Consider the following 14581-nt stretch of genomic DNA (forward strand, 5'->3'; position numbering starts at 1 on the left):
TTCACGAAGCAACCCTTGCTGTTGTTCACGACCCAGTTTGTGCCGGCTAATGATTTTCAGGAGGCTAAGAAGGATCTTTGTAGTGACTTGACAAGAAAAGGAAGAATCCTTGGACTTCGGAGAAGCCCCAATGGGAAGGAAGTTAATGATGAGGTGAGTTTGCTGGTCTGGCTCACTCTGAATACCCTGCCTCTCAGGCTTCCCAGTAACAAGAGGCAGGACGAGAAAAAGGAACAGACATTTTAATGACACAAACTGGCCCCGTTTCTAGAAAGAGGTTTCTTGCCACACCACTGCCCAGCACAGGGCTGTGGGAGACCGGAGAGCAGAGACACAGCTTGCTTTTGAAATGAACGTGCTCTATCTCCCCGGGGCTCCTGGCTGGAGGTAGATAGCGGAGCTTTCCCCTGATACAGTGGGGGACTGCTGGGTTTCTAGGCCAATTGCAATGCTTGCTGGCACCACCTGGACAAGTGATAGGACTGGCCTAATTTATCCTCACGAAGCCTGAGTGAGAGTATTTCACGGGACCCCCAGAACTCATTGCAAATATCCAGGGTGAAACACCCAGGGGGGACATACATCTCAAAAAAAACGACAGCAAGGGTCTTTTTTGGTCTCCATGTGGAGGGTTTCTCTCCTTCCTGTGATCTTGGGGCGTGCCTTACCAGTCTGGCAGTTAAAGTTTAGGACAACAGACAGACCTTGGTACAGAGACAGAAGACATAGAACGGGGCTGAAAAACTTCATGGAAAAGATGGGGTTAAAAGATAGTGGAATCTTTCCACAAACTGTTTGAAGTCCTTTGTACATGGTGGATGTAGAGATAGCAGTTTTACTATTATGCATCCATTTATTTGTTTATTTAATTTGGTCTCAGTATTGGAAGACCAAACCAGGAAATTAAAAAGTTACCATCAAGTCCATTCGGACACATGATGGCCCCTGGTGTGTCAGAGGGCTCTGTGCTCCAAAGGGATTTCAACGGTTGGTTTTTCAGAAGTGGATCACCAGACCTTTCTTCTGAGGCACTCTGTGTGGGTTCAAACCTTCCCCCTTCTCTTTTAGCAGCACCTGAACGGTTTGCACTACCCAGGGACAACGACTTGAAGACAGACCTGGCAGCTATCTGGCTTCCGTACTCCTACCCTTTCCTTCCCCACTCATTCACCATGACTACCCCTCAGCAATTATGCCAGTTTTGCAGGAACGTCTGGTGAAAGTTTACAAAGCAAATGAATTATTTTTAATTCAACAATTCATAACCTTGGTGGCAATCTCCTCCATGCACCAGCACAGATTAGCCATTTCTAGTCAACCATCTTTCATTCTCCTTCCTGTCTTGTAAGCTTTCTTTTTGGGGCACATGTTGCCCTTTTAGGCTCATATGGTCAATTGATCTGAGTATGTTCACTTTATAGGCCTATCTGTTGCTTGGCTTCAAGATGATCTCCTGGGATAGATTCAGTTCCAGGCTTAAAGGGTACCCAAGGGCCAGTCTCAGGGGATCAACCATTCTCTAGTAGACTGGTAGGCCAGGCCATTTTTGGGATGATTTTGAATTTTGTTCTACATTTCTCTCCCATTCTGTTCTGGACCTTCAGTCATTCCAATCAGAGGTGTGGGCAATGGCGGTCAAGCGCCATCTGGTTCTTCTGGTCTCTGGGCGTGGAGACTGTGGTTCCATAGTTCACGAGCTCTTTGGACTAATCATTTTCCTTGAACTTTTCGTTTCGTTCAGTCTTGACTCCAGATGGGGAAAGACTAGTAATTTTATCTTAAGTGCCTACTCACAAGCTTGTCAGACCCCAGTGGCCACTCGCCACAGTAGGGCGTAGAACACTGTCTTCGTGGATGATACACCGATCGACCTTGATGTTCTTCCAGGCTGCTCTTCTCAGTCCCAAGTCCCCAGTGTCTCATTCCCTCAAGGTGTTTGGGAATGGCCAATTAGTTTTCACAACTGTGTCAGGATCATTTTTTTTAATCTTCCAACGTCTGAGGGGCTCTTCCCAGACACTTCCAGCTGAGAAAAATTTAGCCTAACAGTTTAGCAATATTTTTCGGAAGAAAGAATTCTGCTTCTTTTCCAAACTACAGCTGTTGTTGCTGATGTCAGGTGCCGTAGAATCCGTCCCAATCATGGTGGCCCGATGTACGTGGAGTGAAACGCTGCCTGGTCTTGCACTGTCCCCACAATCGCTATGTTTGAACCCGCTGTGTGATCCCATCTCCTCGAGAGTCTTCCTCTTTTTTGCCAACCATGTCTACTTTACCAAGTATGGCGTCCCGTGGAAGGGACTGGGCTCTGCTGAGAACCTGTCCAAAGCACATTAGGACCAAGTCCCATCAACCTTGCTTCCAGGAAACACTCTTGCTGCACTTCCTCCAAGCAGCTCTGCTTCTTCTTCTGGCAGTCGACGGTACTGCGATCCTCGTCAGCAACACCACAATTCAAATGCCCTTCCTTCACTCGCTGCTCAGCATCCACACGCATATGAGGGGAATGATCATACCATAACTTGGGACAGCTTTGCTCTGTAACACTTTAAATCGATCTGTGTACCAGGTGTGGCCAGCGCAATACATCCTTTGATTCTTTTGAACTCTGCTTCCATGCGTACTGACTGTAGACTCAAGGAAGGTGAAATCCCTAACAATGGCACTCTGTTCTCTGTTTATCCTGATGCTCTCTGTTGGTCCAGCTTTGAGGATGCTAGTTTTGTTTACACTGCATTGCAAACCACATAGAAGGCTGTAGTTTTTGATCTTTAGATAATGTGAATGCTTCGAGTCCTCTGCTTCCAGCAAACAAAGTTGCGTCATCTACCTATTGATGGTTGTTAACGAGCCTTCCTCTCATCCTGTTATGATGTTCTTTTTCATATAGTACAACTTCTCAGGTGATTGGCTCAGCACACAGATTGAGTAATTATGGTAAAAGCCATAATTAGGACCTATACTTTTCCTTATTTTAAAACCTGTTCTTTAAAACCTCCTCTTCTTCTACCAGAACAACAGTCTTGATCTGTGTCCAGGTTTCACGTGAGCACAATGGAGTCTTCTTGAATCCAGGATCCTTGGCAATGCTGTCCAGGGTTGCTTACTGCAGAGGCAGATGCCTTGGCACAGTCCCCAAAACACAGTGAACATCTTCTGGTGTTCTCTGTGTTCAGACAAGGACCACCTGCAGTCAACATGTTACCTCACATGGCATACGTCTTCTAAATTCAACCTACGTTTGGGGTAGTTCTCTGTTGATGTACTGCTGTAACCTGTTTTGGGTGGCCGTCATCAAAATGTTCTTTGCATATTAAGATATTGCTTTATCCTCACAGATTCTGTTCAGCCACCTCGCTTTGGGACAGGCACCAATAGGGATCTCTTCCAGGTGAGCATCTTCCAGTTAGCCGGCTTCCGAAAGGCCTGGCACGGAGGAGTGAATGCTTCTGGTACTGCCTCCGTTTGTCGAAACATCTCAATTGGTATTTCACAAATTCCTGGAGCCTCGTTTCTCCCACAATGCCTTCAGTGTAGCATGGATGTCTTCCTCAGTGCTATCGTTTTTGGATCATGTGATACCTCTTGAAATGGCTGAGCGTCATCAGTTAGTTCTGGTACAGAGACTCTGTGTATTCCTTCCATCTTCTTTTGATGCGTCTGCATTGTTCGATACTTAACCCATTGATGCTTCAAGCATCAGGTTGTCTAATTCTTCTTTTTTGATATAGTTTTTTTTCCTCCCTTCCACCCCTTTCTCTCCTACGGCTTGCCAGTTAGAACCAGTATTAGGGCACTACAGGAACTACTGAAAATACATCGGAAGCTCTAATCTGCACTGCGGCAGCTGGTCACCCTTTGCGGTAACAGGAGGAGGTTTCTAATATGGTCAAGGTAGGTACTTGTATTAATAGACATTGCTAATTTGAGGAGGGCAGAAAAACTAACGCCTTGTGCCTAACGCCTTCTGTATGTCTTGCCTAAGGTTCCAAAGAGGTCATTGCAGAATTAGCATGAGGGCATAAACCTTTGAGCTTCAAAGCGAGAAACCAACTTGGTCATGTCCAAACAAGTCAATTCCAAGCATAGTGACCGCATGAACTCAAGTAGAGCAGCACTGCTCTATAGGGCTTTAGGGAATCCGATTTTTAGGGACCCCCACCATGACATAGCTAGGAAGGTTTGAACCACCAATCTCCGGAGTATTATGTGACTACAAACTGTATTTGCCACCCAGAGACCTCTTCCAAGCCCAGCTGCACTGCCTTGCTGCCTCCAGATTTGGGATGGAAGCCCTTCCAGCGCAGGAGACGTAAAAGCATGATTTTGCCTCCGATAGGGCCGAAGTGTGGTGCGGTGCCGCACGAAGAGAACGCTGAACCCCAAGCCATGAGACTGCGAAGCTACTGCTGGTCCTGCCCCTTGCTGGTTCCCTATCATCTTGGGAAGGTTCCCCAGCTCATTGAGCTGCCTTTTCCTCCCAAATAAAGCAGAAGCTCAAGAATCCCGTCTATTTCGTCCGTCATGGGTCTCTGGATGTCCTTCCCTTCCCGGTGTCTGCAGAGAAGGTACCACGGTGGTCATATGATGTCGATTGGATTCTGACTTGTCGCAGCCCCAGGTGACAAAACTCCACCACCCCCTCAGGGTTTCTCAAGTTGTAATCTTCATGGAAGCAGAGAGCCAGGTCTTTCCTCCTGTGGAGCCACAGTTGGGTGTGGATCCTTTGACTTCCCAGCCTGGAACCATTGTGTCACCAGGACTTCTGGCCCAAGTTCAACACACCTATTGGCACACATTGGATTTTAGGGTCCTGGTTAGACCTACCTGTCTCAGAAACAAATTCACTGTATCTTGTTAGGGACTTTGCTTCCTGCACCGCGGTTTTGCTTCTGCCAGTATGTAGGGCATTTAGGAAGGCAGGTACCTTAATCTCCCTTGCCTTCATCTCTCCCATCCTTCTCAGCCCTCCTCCAACTCAAGCAAGAGCCTGGCTAATTAGGACAAATTACAGCAGGTGGCAACTTGACTGGTTTTTTGTGGTTTTTTTTTAACTTCACAATCCACCAGGGACTAAAAAGCTTTAAAGCAATTTCTCATTTAATCTTCAGACTCAAGACTAGATTTCACTGCAATCAAAAAGCACAGATTTGATGATTCGTTTTCTTCACAACTTTCAAGATTTAATATCTTTCATGAAAGGGCTCAACACATCCTGAAGATAATTAAGCAACGTCATTAAGAAGCAGTTACAGGCAAGTGCCCCTTCCTCCTCATTCTCTGCTTCCTGGTGCCCCCTCTAAGTGGGTACATTAGGTGAGAAATGACTTTCCCCTTTTCTGAGGATGAAATTCCATATTCCAAACACCATTAGATGAGAAGCCCAACCAGTCTTCATCCTGAAAGATGCAATCAACTGCAGGAACAGCGGGTACGATTTTAATTATTGCTCATTTCATAGAAAGACCTAAAAATGTTCAACTATTTCTCTCTCCTGTATCTTCAGTTTCTCTATATTCATTTTCAACCGACAGAGTGTCCACAAGGGCCTGCCCCAAACATTCTGTTGGTTTCTTTGGGGGAGAGCCGCATACTTGGCATTCAGCACAGAGACTAGGGCAGTCGTTCTCAAACTTTGCTGAGCTTAAAAAACAGACAGCCTGCCTAACTAAAACATAGATTCTTGGGTCCTACATCCCCTGAAGTTTTTATTCCGTAGGCCTGGGGTGCGACTTGGAATTATAGAGCAAATTCCACCATAAACTATTTTGAAGTCTTAGACTCCCAGTGCTGCTATAACAGAAATATCCCCAGGGAGTGGCCTAAGGACAAGAAATTAATTTTGGTGCTTGCTTCCGCAGCACGGATACTAAAATTGGAACGATACAGAGAAGATTAGCATGGCCCCTGCGCAAAGATGACACGCAAATTCATGAAGCGTTCCATATTAAAAAAAAAAGAAATTAATTTTATCAGAGGTTATGAAGCTCAGTGGGAATTTTGGGCAGCAGCTCTAGAGGATGGTTCTTGGTGGCCACTCGGGAATATGCTTGTCTCGTCTCCTGTCGCCCAGCACTTCCCAGCTCCCGGTGTTCTTCATTTGGCATCAAGCCTTCCCATTTGGGGTTGCTTGTCTGTGTAGCTATTCTGCTCCTTTTAATTAGCAATGATTAGGTTTAAGACCTATTCCACACTGATACTGCCTTATTAACATAACAAAGAAAATTCTATTTCCAAATGGGATTCTCCACAGAGTTGAGAAGTCAGTTTTTCCCCACTGCCTCCTTAAAGTAGAATCAAACTAAACGATGTCGATGGAGTCAAGCTTCTGGGACCTCCATTTGCTGGTGAAGTACAGCTGGAAATTGGGAAGAAGCAGCGGCAAGTATTCATTAATAATCTAAGCATGGAACGCAGAAATATGAATCTGGAAAAAGTGGAAGTCCTTAAAATATGAAATAGAATATATGAAGATTGATATCGTAGGGGCAGAAATGGACTGCACTGGCCATTTTGAATCAGACAGTAGAAGCTAGTGTACCATGGAGGACTAACAGAAGAGGAATGGGACTGCGTTCACGGTCAAAGAGATCACTTCAAAATCTGTCCTGTAGTGTAATACTGTCAGTGACAGGAGAATACCCACGCGTCTCCGAGGAAGGCCAATCAATACAACTGTTCTTCAAACGTCTGGACCAATCAAGCACTGATACCAAAGATGAAGAAATCATAGAATTTTACTAGCCTCTACAGTCTGAAATTGGTCAAAAAATGCAATCAAGTTGTACTGATAGTTACTGACAATTAAAATATGGAATTCACAAATTAGGAAGGGGAAATGGTTGGAAACTATGGCCGTAGTGATAGAAATAAGGTGGGAGATTACATGACAGGAGTTTTCAAGACCCATGACCTATTAATTGGAAATATCTTGTTTTCCTCAGAAAAGGGGAAAGTGATAAAGAAGCTTAATGTCAACATGCAGAATAAGGCCAGGGGCTGACTGTGAAAGAGACCATCTAATGTTCATAAGAAATTCAAGTTCAAGCTAAAGAAAAGTAAAAGAAGCCCTCAAGAGTCAATGTACAACCTTGAGTATGTTCCACCTTAATTTAGAGACCATCGAGAGATGACATATTGGCACATTGAACACTAGTGAATAGATATCACATATGGTCATAGCTAGATGATACATTGAATATTAGTGATACATTGAACATTAAATAGATAAGACACATTAATCACTAGTGACAAAAGACCAGATGAGTTGTGGAATGACACCAAGGAAATCATATGTAGAAATAAAAAAGTCATTAAAATACAGAAAAGACCAAAATTGTTGTCAAAGGGGACTCTAAACTTATTCTGGAATGTAAAGCAGCTAAAACAAATGGAAGAGAAGAGACGAGCCAGTCAGGGTGTGATGTAGCAATGATAAAACATACAACTTTCCTCTAGTTCCTAAATGCTTCCCACCCCACCCCCACCCCCACTATCATGATCCCAAGTCTACCTTACAAATCTGGCTAGTCCAGAGGATGTACACTGGTACAGATGGGAAATGGAAACACAGGGCATCCAGGATGGATGATCCCTTCAGGACCAGTGCTGAGAGTGGTGATACTGGGAGGGTTGAGGAAGGGTGGAGTGGAAAGGGGGGAACCAAGTACAAGGATTTAATATAACCTCCTCCCTGGGGGACGGACAACGGAAAAGTGGGTGAAGGGAGAATCGGACAGGGCAAGATATGACAAAATAATCATTTATAAATTATCAAGGGTTCCTGAGGGAGGGGGTAGTGGGGAGGGAGGGGAAATAAGGAGCTGATGCCAGGGGCTTACGTGGAGAGCAATGTTTTGAGAATGATGAGGGCAGCGAATGTACAAACGTGCTTTACACAATGGATGTATGTATGGATTGTGATAAGAGTTGTATGAGCCCCTAATAAAATGATTTTTTTTAAACCAAGAAAAAAAACAAGTGAAAGAAATGATGAAGCAAGAGAACTGAGCGGAACATTTTAAAAGGCAGCGGGAGAAGGCAAATAGCTGTACTGAAGTATGCAAAGACTTGGAGTTTGAAAACCCAAAGGGATGTGCACTCAGTGTTTCTCAAGCTGAAAGAACCGAAGACGAAAAACAAGGCTTGTGTTACAGCAGTGAAGGATCCTACAGGCAAAATATTGACTGGTACAGGAAGCATGAAAATAAGATGAAAGAAATTAGTCACCTTTCAACCACCTGACAAAGTAGCATATGTTCAAGCGAGACCAGGCTGAATCAAAGATATTGGGAAAGAGCAAGGCCAACTGACCTTAAGAGATCTGCACCCATGCTGCTGCAAAGAAAAGAGATCCAACAGAAGGCAGAGATTACCCAACAGTATCATGAATATCACATGCAGACAAAGTCTTGCTGAAGATCCTTGTGCAATGGCTACAGCAGCGCATTCGAAGTAAATTGCCAGAAACCCAAGCTGAAGATGATCTCCTGCTGATGACAGTTGGTTCTCGGCTGACAGCAGAGACTACCTGCTGGAAGATGTTCACCCATGTTTCCTTGACTGAAGGCTATCTCTCTGTCTGCTTCTTTTTTGATCTGTCTGCTGAGCAAATATCTGCAAAACTGGATCGGTTTAGGAAGAGTGTAGTGTCCAGATTGGAGGAAGACCCATCTGAAGATGACACAACTTTCCGAGCTAAAATAAAAGCAAAGAGAAGTGAAGACCCTTACCGAGGAAGCTCTAAAACCAGAGCCCTCCCTACAGATAACATTTTAAGATAAAGACAACAAAAACCATCACCATTGGGCCAATCAGCAGTATTAGGACAAATGGAGAAAATATGGAAGGGCTGAAAGATGGAAGGGTTGAAGTTGTCAAGGACTTCATGCTACTTGCATCCACAGTCAGACCTAGTGATGAGTGATCAAGAGACTGAGAATGGATTGCACTGGGCACGTTTGCTGCAAAAGACCTTTGAAAGCCAGTTATGTCTCTTTGAGGATTAAGGTGCGCTTGGCCCAAAGCAGTGCATTCAAATTCTGCACAAGCAGGGATACCAAAGACGAATCAATATCTTTGAATCACAATGGGAGTGAAATATCGTCTATGTATCATAGGCTGCCTGAAGAAAGAACAAATTCAGAACACTTCTTAGAAATGAGGATGGCAACCCTTCATCCCCTGTACGTAAAGAGAAAGCAGTGCGGAGGGAGGTTATCACGCTTGGTAAAGTCAGGGAAATACGATACGCACTGACACATGGTTACATCAGGCTTGGACATAGCAGTGAACATAGTACAGCACGACTGGACAGTGTATCAATCTGATGGCACGTAACAATAGCAATCACAACAATAGACACTAGAATTTCAACACATATTTTTAGAGGACACCTTGAGTCCCTAGCAAACTCCTAACCGCAGTACCTGTGACCTGGTCTTGTTTAGAAATAGGATCGTTGGAGATGTTATCAGTTAACCAAGGTCACATTGGAGTAGGGTCCTACACAGGAGAAGAGACAGAAAGACACAGAGGGCTGAATAACCTGGAGGATGCATCGCCAAGTCAAGGAATGCCTTGCTTAAAACAGAAGCAGACACAAGTATTAAACCAATGTGAACAGATCTTCGCACCAAGGAACAATCTAGCACAGGTCTTTAAACACTTTCAGCAAAGCCCCACGCGTTGCTTTATGGAGATATTGCAGTCAAATGGTCAAACTGGGATTCGGAGGGTGGTGTGTGGGAGCGTGGATCTGTGATAGTCTTTTCTCTTCAACTGTGACAGAAGACAATGACTAACCTTTGCGGATGGCACAACCCAAGATATAAAGGTCCTGTCTGTGAGTAGTAAAAACTAATCTTTCTACGTACCTGGGGACCAACTAGAAACTCCCTTCACCTTCATATCAGGGATCCTTACCTTGGGGGATGTGAACATGCACTTGAGTTTCCGAGGCACCCTTTCATGGGCGATTTCCGTCCACTCGGCAAGCATGTCATCACGGTAAGCCAGGGAGACGTCCATGGAAACTTCGGCATTTTCTCCTGTCAGAGAAAATGGAGGAAGATGCTTTGGAAATAGTCCAGAGATTCATACAAGAAGAAGAGACAGACCGGTTCTTATCAAACTTCACCCCACAATAAAACTTGAAGACTGACAGATCAATGGAAGTTGAAGTTCTAAGCTTGAGGCCATCGCTCCCCACACCAAACCATCCTGCCAGCAGTCGAAGAGCTAGAACCCCTCAGAGACAGAGATCTCCTCGCTTCAAGGCAGCTGCCACCACGCTCGGTCGCTTGGAAGATGAGCTCCTTCTTCCATAAAAAGTCTCTTGGTTACTGGAAACCTTACCCTGACTGCCTGTGTCTGCGCTCCTCTGCTGAAGGAGACCAGGGCCCATCACACCCCCTCAGGGACATGCGTTAAGTGCCTTTTCCATGCTCCCGATATGCTCTGGTTTCGACACATCCTTCTTAAAGTGACCTCTCTGATGTAGAATCTACTACTTCTCTCAATATTTCAACCCCCTTTTTCATTTTTTGGAGAAAACTAAAGTAAAAGCTAAATGATCTTTCCCAAAGGATACCGTCACACACACTCAAAACACCAAACTCGCTGCGATCAAGTTGCTCTGACTCACAGCACGCCTCCAGGACATCAGAGGCGTGTCCCTGGGTGTTTCTGAGGCTGTACATCTTGACAGGAGTAAAAAGCCTCACCTTTCTCCCAGTGACCACCTGGGGGTGCAAACTGTTGACCTTGCAGTTAGCAGCCCCACGTGTAACCCGCTACGCCACTAAGGCTCCTCCTTCTACAGATAGGAATATAATAAGGATATCTTCATATAAATGAGTGTTCACACAGATTTTCCTATCAGTAAATATCACAAAATGTGTTTGACTCACCACAGAGCTCATTAAGGAGATTAGGTTAACAATAAGTGCATCTTTCCATTTTGCACATTTTATACTATGCTAAGTAAGTTCAAGAACAGAGGGATCTTAATGGGGGAAGGGAGGCGCGATATGACTGGAGAGCCAGCTCCTGCTGGGGTGATGAGACTTGGTTCAGTGGCAGGCTCTAGTTCAAAGCCTTGAGTAAATGACAACATCCAGACACCGTACTTCGCTCATCTGGTCTGGAAAGCAGCAAAGAAGATGAAGACTCTTAAGGAGATACATGGACACTGTGGCTGCAAGAACAGACTCAATGAAAGCCAGTGATTTTGAGGATGGCCCAGGCCCAGGCAGTTCTATTGTACATAGGGTCATTATGGGTCAGAACCAGCCAGAGGGCACCCAGCAACAACAACAAAGCAATATCCATCTCTAGAATGATACCAATGACATGAGGGTAAGTAGGTGACAAGATCGCATTTGCCAAGTGGGCAGGAGGTACCTGATCATGTTAACTGAGCCTGAGCCTATGCGCCCACAGGCAGACAAGCATGCCGGGGCCCTCTCTGTCTGCTGTGAAGCCAGGGGTGGGGCGAAGTGGGGCCTGGGAGCCTGGCCTTCCTGCTCATTCACGTTTTGCCTGAGAATGCCGAGGAATCCAGCGATCATAAATTCAAACTTGACTTTGCAGGTCACGATGGAGGTACATATGTCAAGATCAGAGGAAAGAACACATTTAACAAAACAGTTGGCTGGTGTGGTTTACCACTTTTAAATATTTTGACAAATTGGTACTCTTGTTCAGGAGACAACCCCCCCCCATCCACCCCACCCCCCCCCACACACGGAACAGCCCTGGTTCCGAGGAGATGAAGCCTGATAGGGTGTCTTGCTTGATCCCAGCTTAACAGGAAATCTCACCCATTGAAGAGCCTCAAAGGTACAACTGTTTTGGAATATACTGATGAAAGCAAAAACATTCACACCCTTCTGTATTAAACCCCTCTGACTCCGGTGCTTTCGCTGAAACGACCTGACTGAATTTTCCCAATCACTCTGTGAAGCAGGCACCGATGGTTTCTTGTGATTTAGGAGTAAACCAAGATGCTCAGCTATGAAGTGGCTGGTAAAAATCATTTTCTTGATGATGAGATGAGGGGAAACTGTTGCTTTTTCAAAAGCAGCTCCTCTGCTTTTCCGGGGTTCATCTTTCAAAGCTATAGCTTGTCTAAGAGAAACGGACTAATCTGTGAACACCCAGAAGCCCCTCAAGCAAGTGACAAAATGGGACCACGGAAATGGATACAGAGACCAGCAGCCTTCCCTTTGCTGGTGCCCACTTGCGTCTCCGCGCCCTCCCTGTGAGGAGCAGCCCCTGCCATTCCTAACCAGACAGAGGCTATACAAAATGTCCACCGATACGAGGAGACTTCAAGACGTTCTTGGAAAGTTTCTATGATGTTTTCATCTGATTTTTCTATGAACTTTTCTGAAGCCAACTTATCCATGGCTAACAAATGGCAGAGCTGAAACTGAGGCCTCCACCGGGTTCACCCCAGAGTCCCACGGCTCCTCAGCACAGCTGTTGGGAGAAAAGCATTGGAATGCAGGGGAAGCACCAGATGAATGGCGCGTACGGCAGTGAGGAGGCCCTCCGCTCTGACCAAACGCCCTTCCCGGCTTCTCTGGGAGAAACAGATGCAGTGTTTCTGGGTGGTTCCAAGAATGACTCATACAAGCTCTCATCTCAGCTCTGAGGGGTTAGCGTGATTGCTAAAAACAACATAGCATCCGTTTGGAAAATAGGCAGGAGAGCCATGCCGTGGAATTCCGGTCTTGATTCTGCACCCAAGTACCCGAGCGATCATGGATAGGCTGAAGACAATCCCTATCTCAGGAAGCACCTGCATTTGCCTCAGCTTTCATGAGTGTTACAGGTCAGTGTTACCAGATTCCCCACCCCACCCTTTGAGGAAAAGCCACAAATTCAGATTTTTATGAGATTTCTCCCCACTTTAAATGCCTGTATATAATTCACTATGAAAGGAGCTCCCTGTGGTTCAACCGTTAAGCACATGTCTGCTAGCTGAAAGGGTGGCCATCTGAGCCCACCACTAAATCTTTGGGAGACAAGATGCGGGGATCTGCTCTCGTGCCTATTGCCGCCGAGGAGCTCTAGGGAGCACTTCGTCTGTCCTGTAGGGCGATTGGAATTGGAACTTCCTGGACAGCACGCAATAACAAGTCACTGAAAACAAGAAGAAAACAAACAAAAATCATCTCTGCAGAGGTGAAGTCAAAAACACCAGGCTCTCTCTGCATCATGTGCAAGGAGGCGCCACGGAATCCTGGGTGCTGCCCACCCCTCCTTTCTAGCTGCTTCACAATCAAGCAAGCTCTCTCCAAGCTGTCTATGATGAACCAGTCAATGGGCAGTATGTTCTGCCTAAGCCATACATAGTAGCAACGTATTTCTCACATGACCTGTTATCCTGAAGGATCTGTTATCATTGACCTGTGAGGTACAAGAGTCTCCTGAGGAATTGGTGCCTTTGAACTGTGGTGTTGGAGAAGGATATTGAACGGACCACCGACTGCCTAAAGGTAAACAGGTCTGTCCTGGGATACGCATAGCCAGAGTCCTCCTTGGAAGTGGGGATGGTGGATTTTGAACGTGTCACTCGGAGGGACAGCGTCTGGGGAAGGGCATCATGCTTGGGAGGGGATCATGAAAAAGGAAGAACACCAGGAGGTGGACGGACATAATGGCTGCAACGACGTGCTCAGATGCAGCACTGACGGTGAGGCTAGCGCAGGGCCCAGCAGTGTTTTGCTCTGTTGTCCACGGGTGGCTAGGAGCCGGAGCTAACTCGATGTACCTAACAACCACAACAACAAAGTCAAGGCTCAGGAAGTCTCACCTCCCCACACACAGCCCCAGGCTTCCAAAGCTGCAAGGTCTACAGTCTTACCACCTTTTGCCATCCTTGAGGATGGACAGCACACATACACAGAAGCCAACGAGAGAATGGCTTTTTCAAGGGACCTTCTCTTAGTCCTCATTAAACCTCGGAACATCCCCACCAGAAAACTCGAGGTCCTTACCTGAGGGAAAGGGAGTTGTCTCCAAGGATTTGGGGCAGTCGGTTAGTGTAGGAGGAATGCTTAGTTCCGTGAAGCAAGCACAGAGTGTTAGCTATCATTGTTAGCGATCTATTCTGAAAGTGAAACACCTCACAGCCGTGGAGTAGATTCCGACTCACAGAGACCCTGGAGGGCAGAGCAGAACTGTCCCTGTGGGTTTCCAATACGGTCACTCTCTACAAGAACAGAAAGTCTGGGCCTTCTCCTAAGGAAAGCCTGGCGGCTTTGATCTGCAGAGCGTGCAGTTAGCAACCTAGCACCTAACCCACTCTTCCACCAGGGCTCCAGAAGGCACTTACACAAGCCTTTAATTCACAATAACGACCAGGGTTCAGGATCTTGGAGCTCCCCACTAGGAAGTCCTCTCCAAATCTGGAGGGGGAAAAAAAAAAAAACCGCGAAGCCCTGGCCAGAGGAGCAATGTGTGAAGCAGGCCGCCTAGCCCATGTTCTCTCCTGCCTCTGATGGACTCGGAAATAGGGCCGCTTCCATGACTCCGGGACACTGCATGGGCAATACTCCCCCGAGAGACAATG

General features: G+C 46.1%; 1 protein-coding gene and 1 non-coding gene across 2 annotated transcripts in view; one reads left to right on the top strand and one right to left on the bottom strand.

Annotated features, from left to right (window-relative positions):
- Nucleotides 1–14581, bottom strand: part of WLS (Wnt ligand secretion mediator) — a 128223-nt gene that overhangs the window by 32004 nt on the left and 81638 nt on the right. The window contains exon 3 of the mRNA XM_075557285.1: nucleotides 9925–10049. Coding sequence (XP_075413400.1) covers nucleotides 9925–10049 — 125 coding nt within the window. The remainder of the gene's footprint in view (nucleotides 1–9924; nucleotides 10050–14581) is intronic.
- Nucleotides 5846–5952, top strand: LOC142438193 (U6 spliceosomal RNA). Its single transcript, XR_012782619.1, has one exon. It is a non-coding gene; the product is annotated as a U6 spliceosomal RNA (small nuclear RNA).

This window comes from Tenrec ecaudatus, chromosome 1, assembly GCF_050624435.1.
Source record: "Tenrec ecaudatus isolate mTenEca1 chromosome 1, mTenEca1.hap1, whole genome shotgun sequence".
In the NCBI taxonomy this organism is placed as follows: Eukaryota; Metazoa; Chordata; class Mammalia; order Afrosoricida; family Tenrecidae; genus Tenrec; species Tenrec ecaudatus.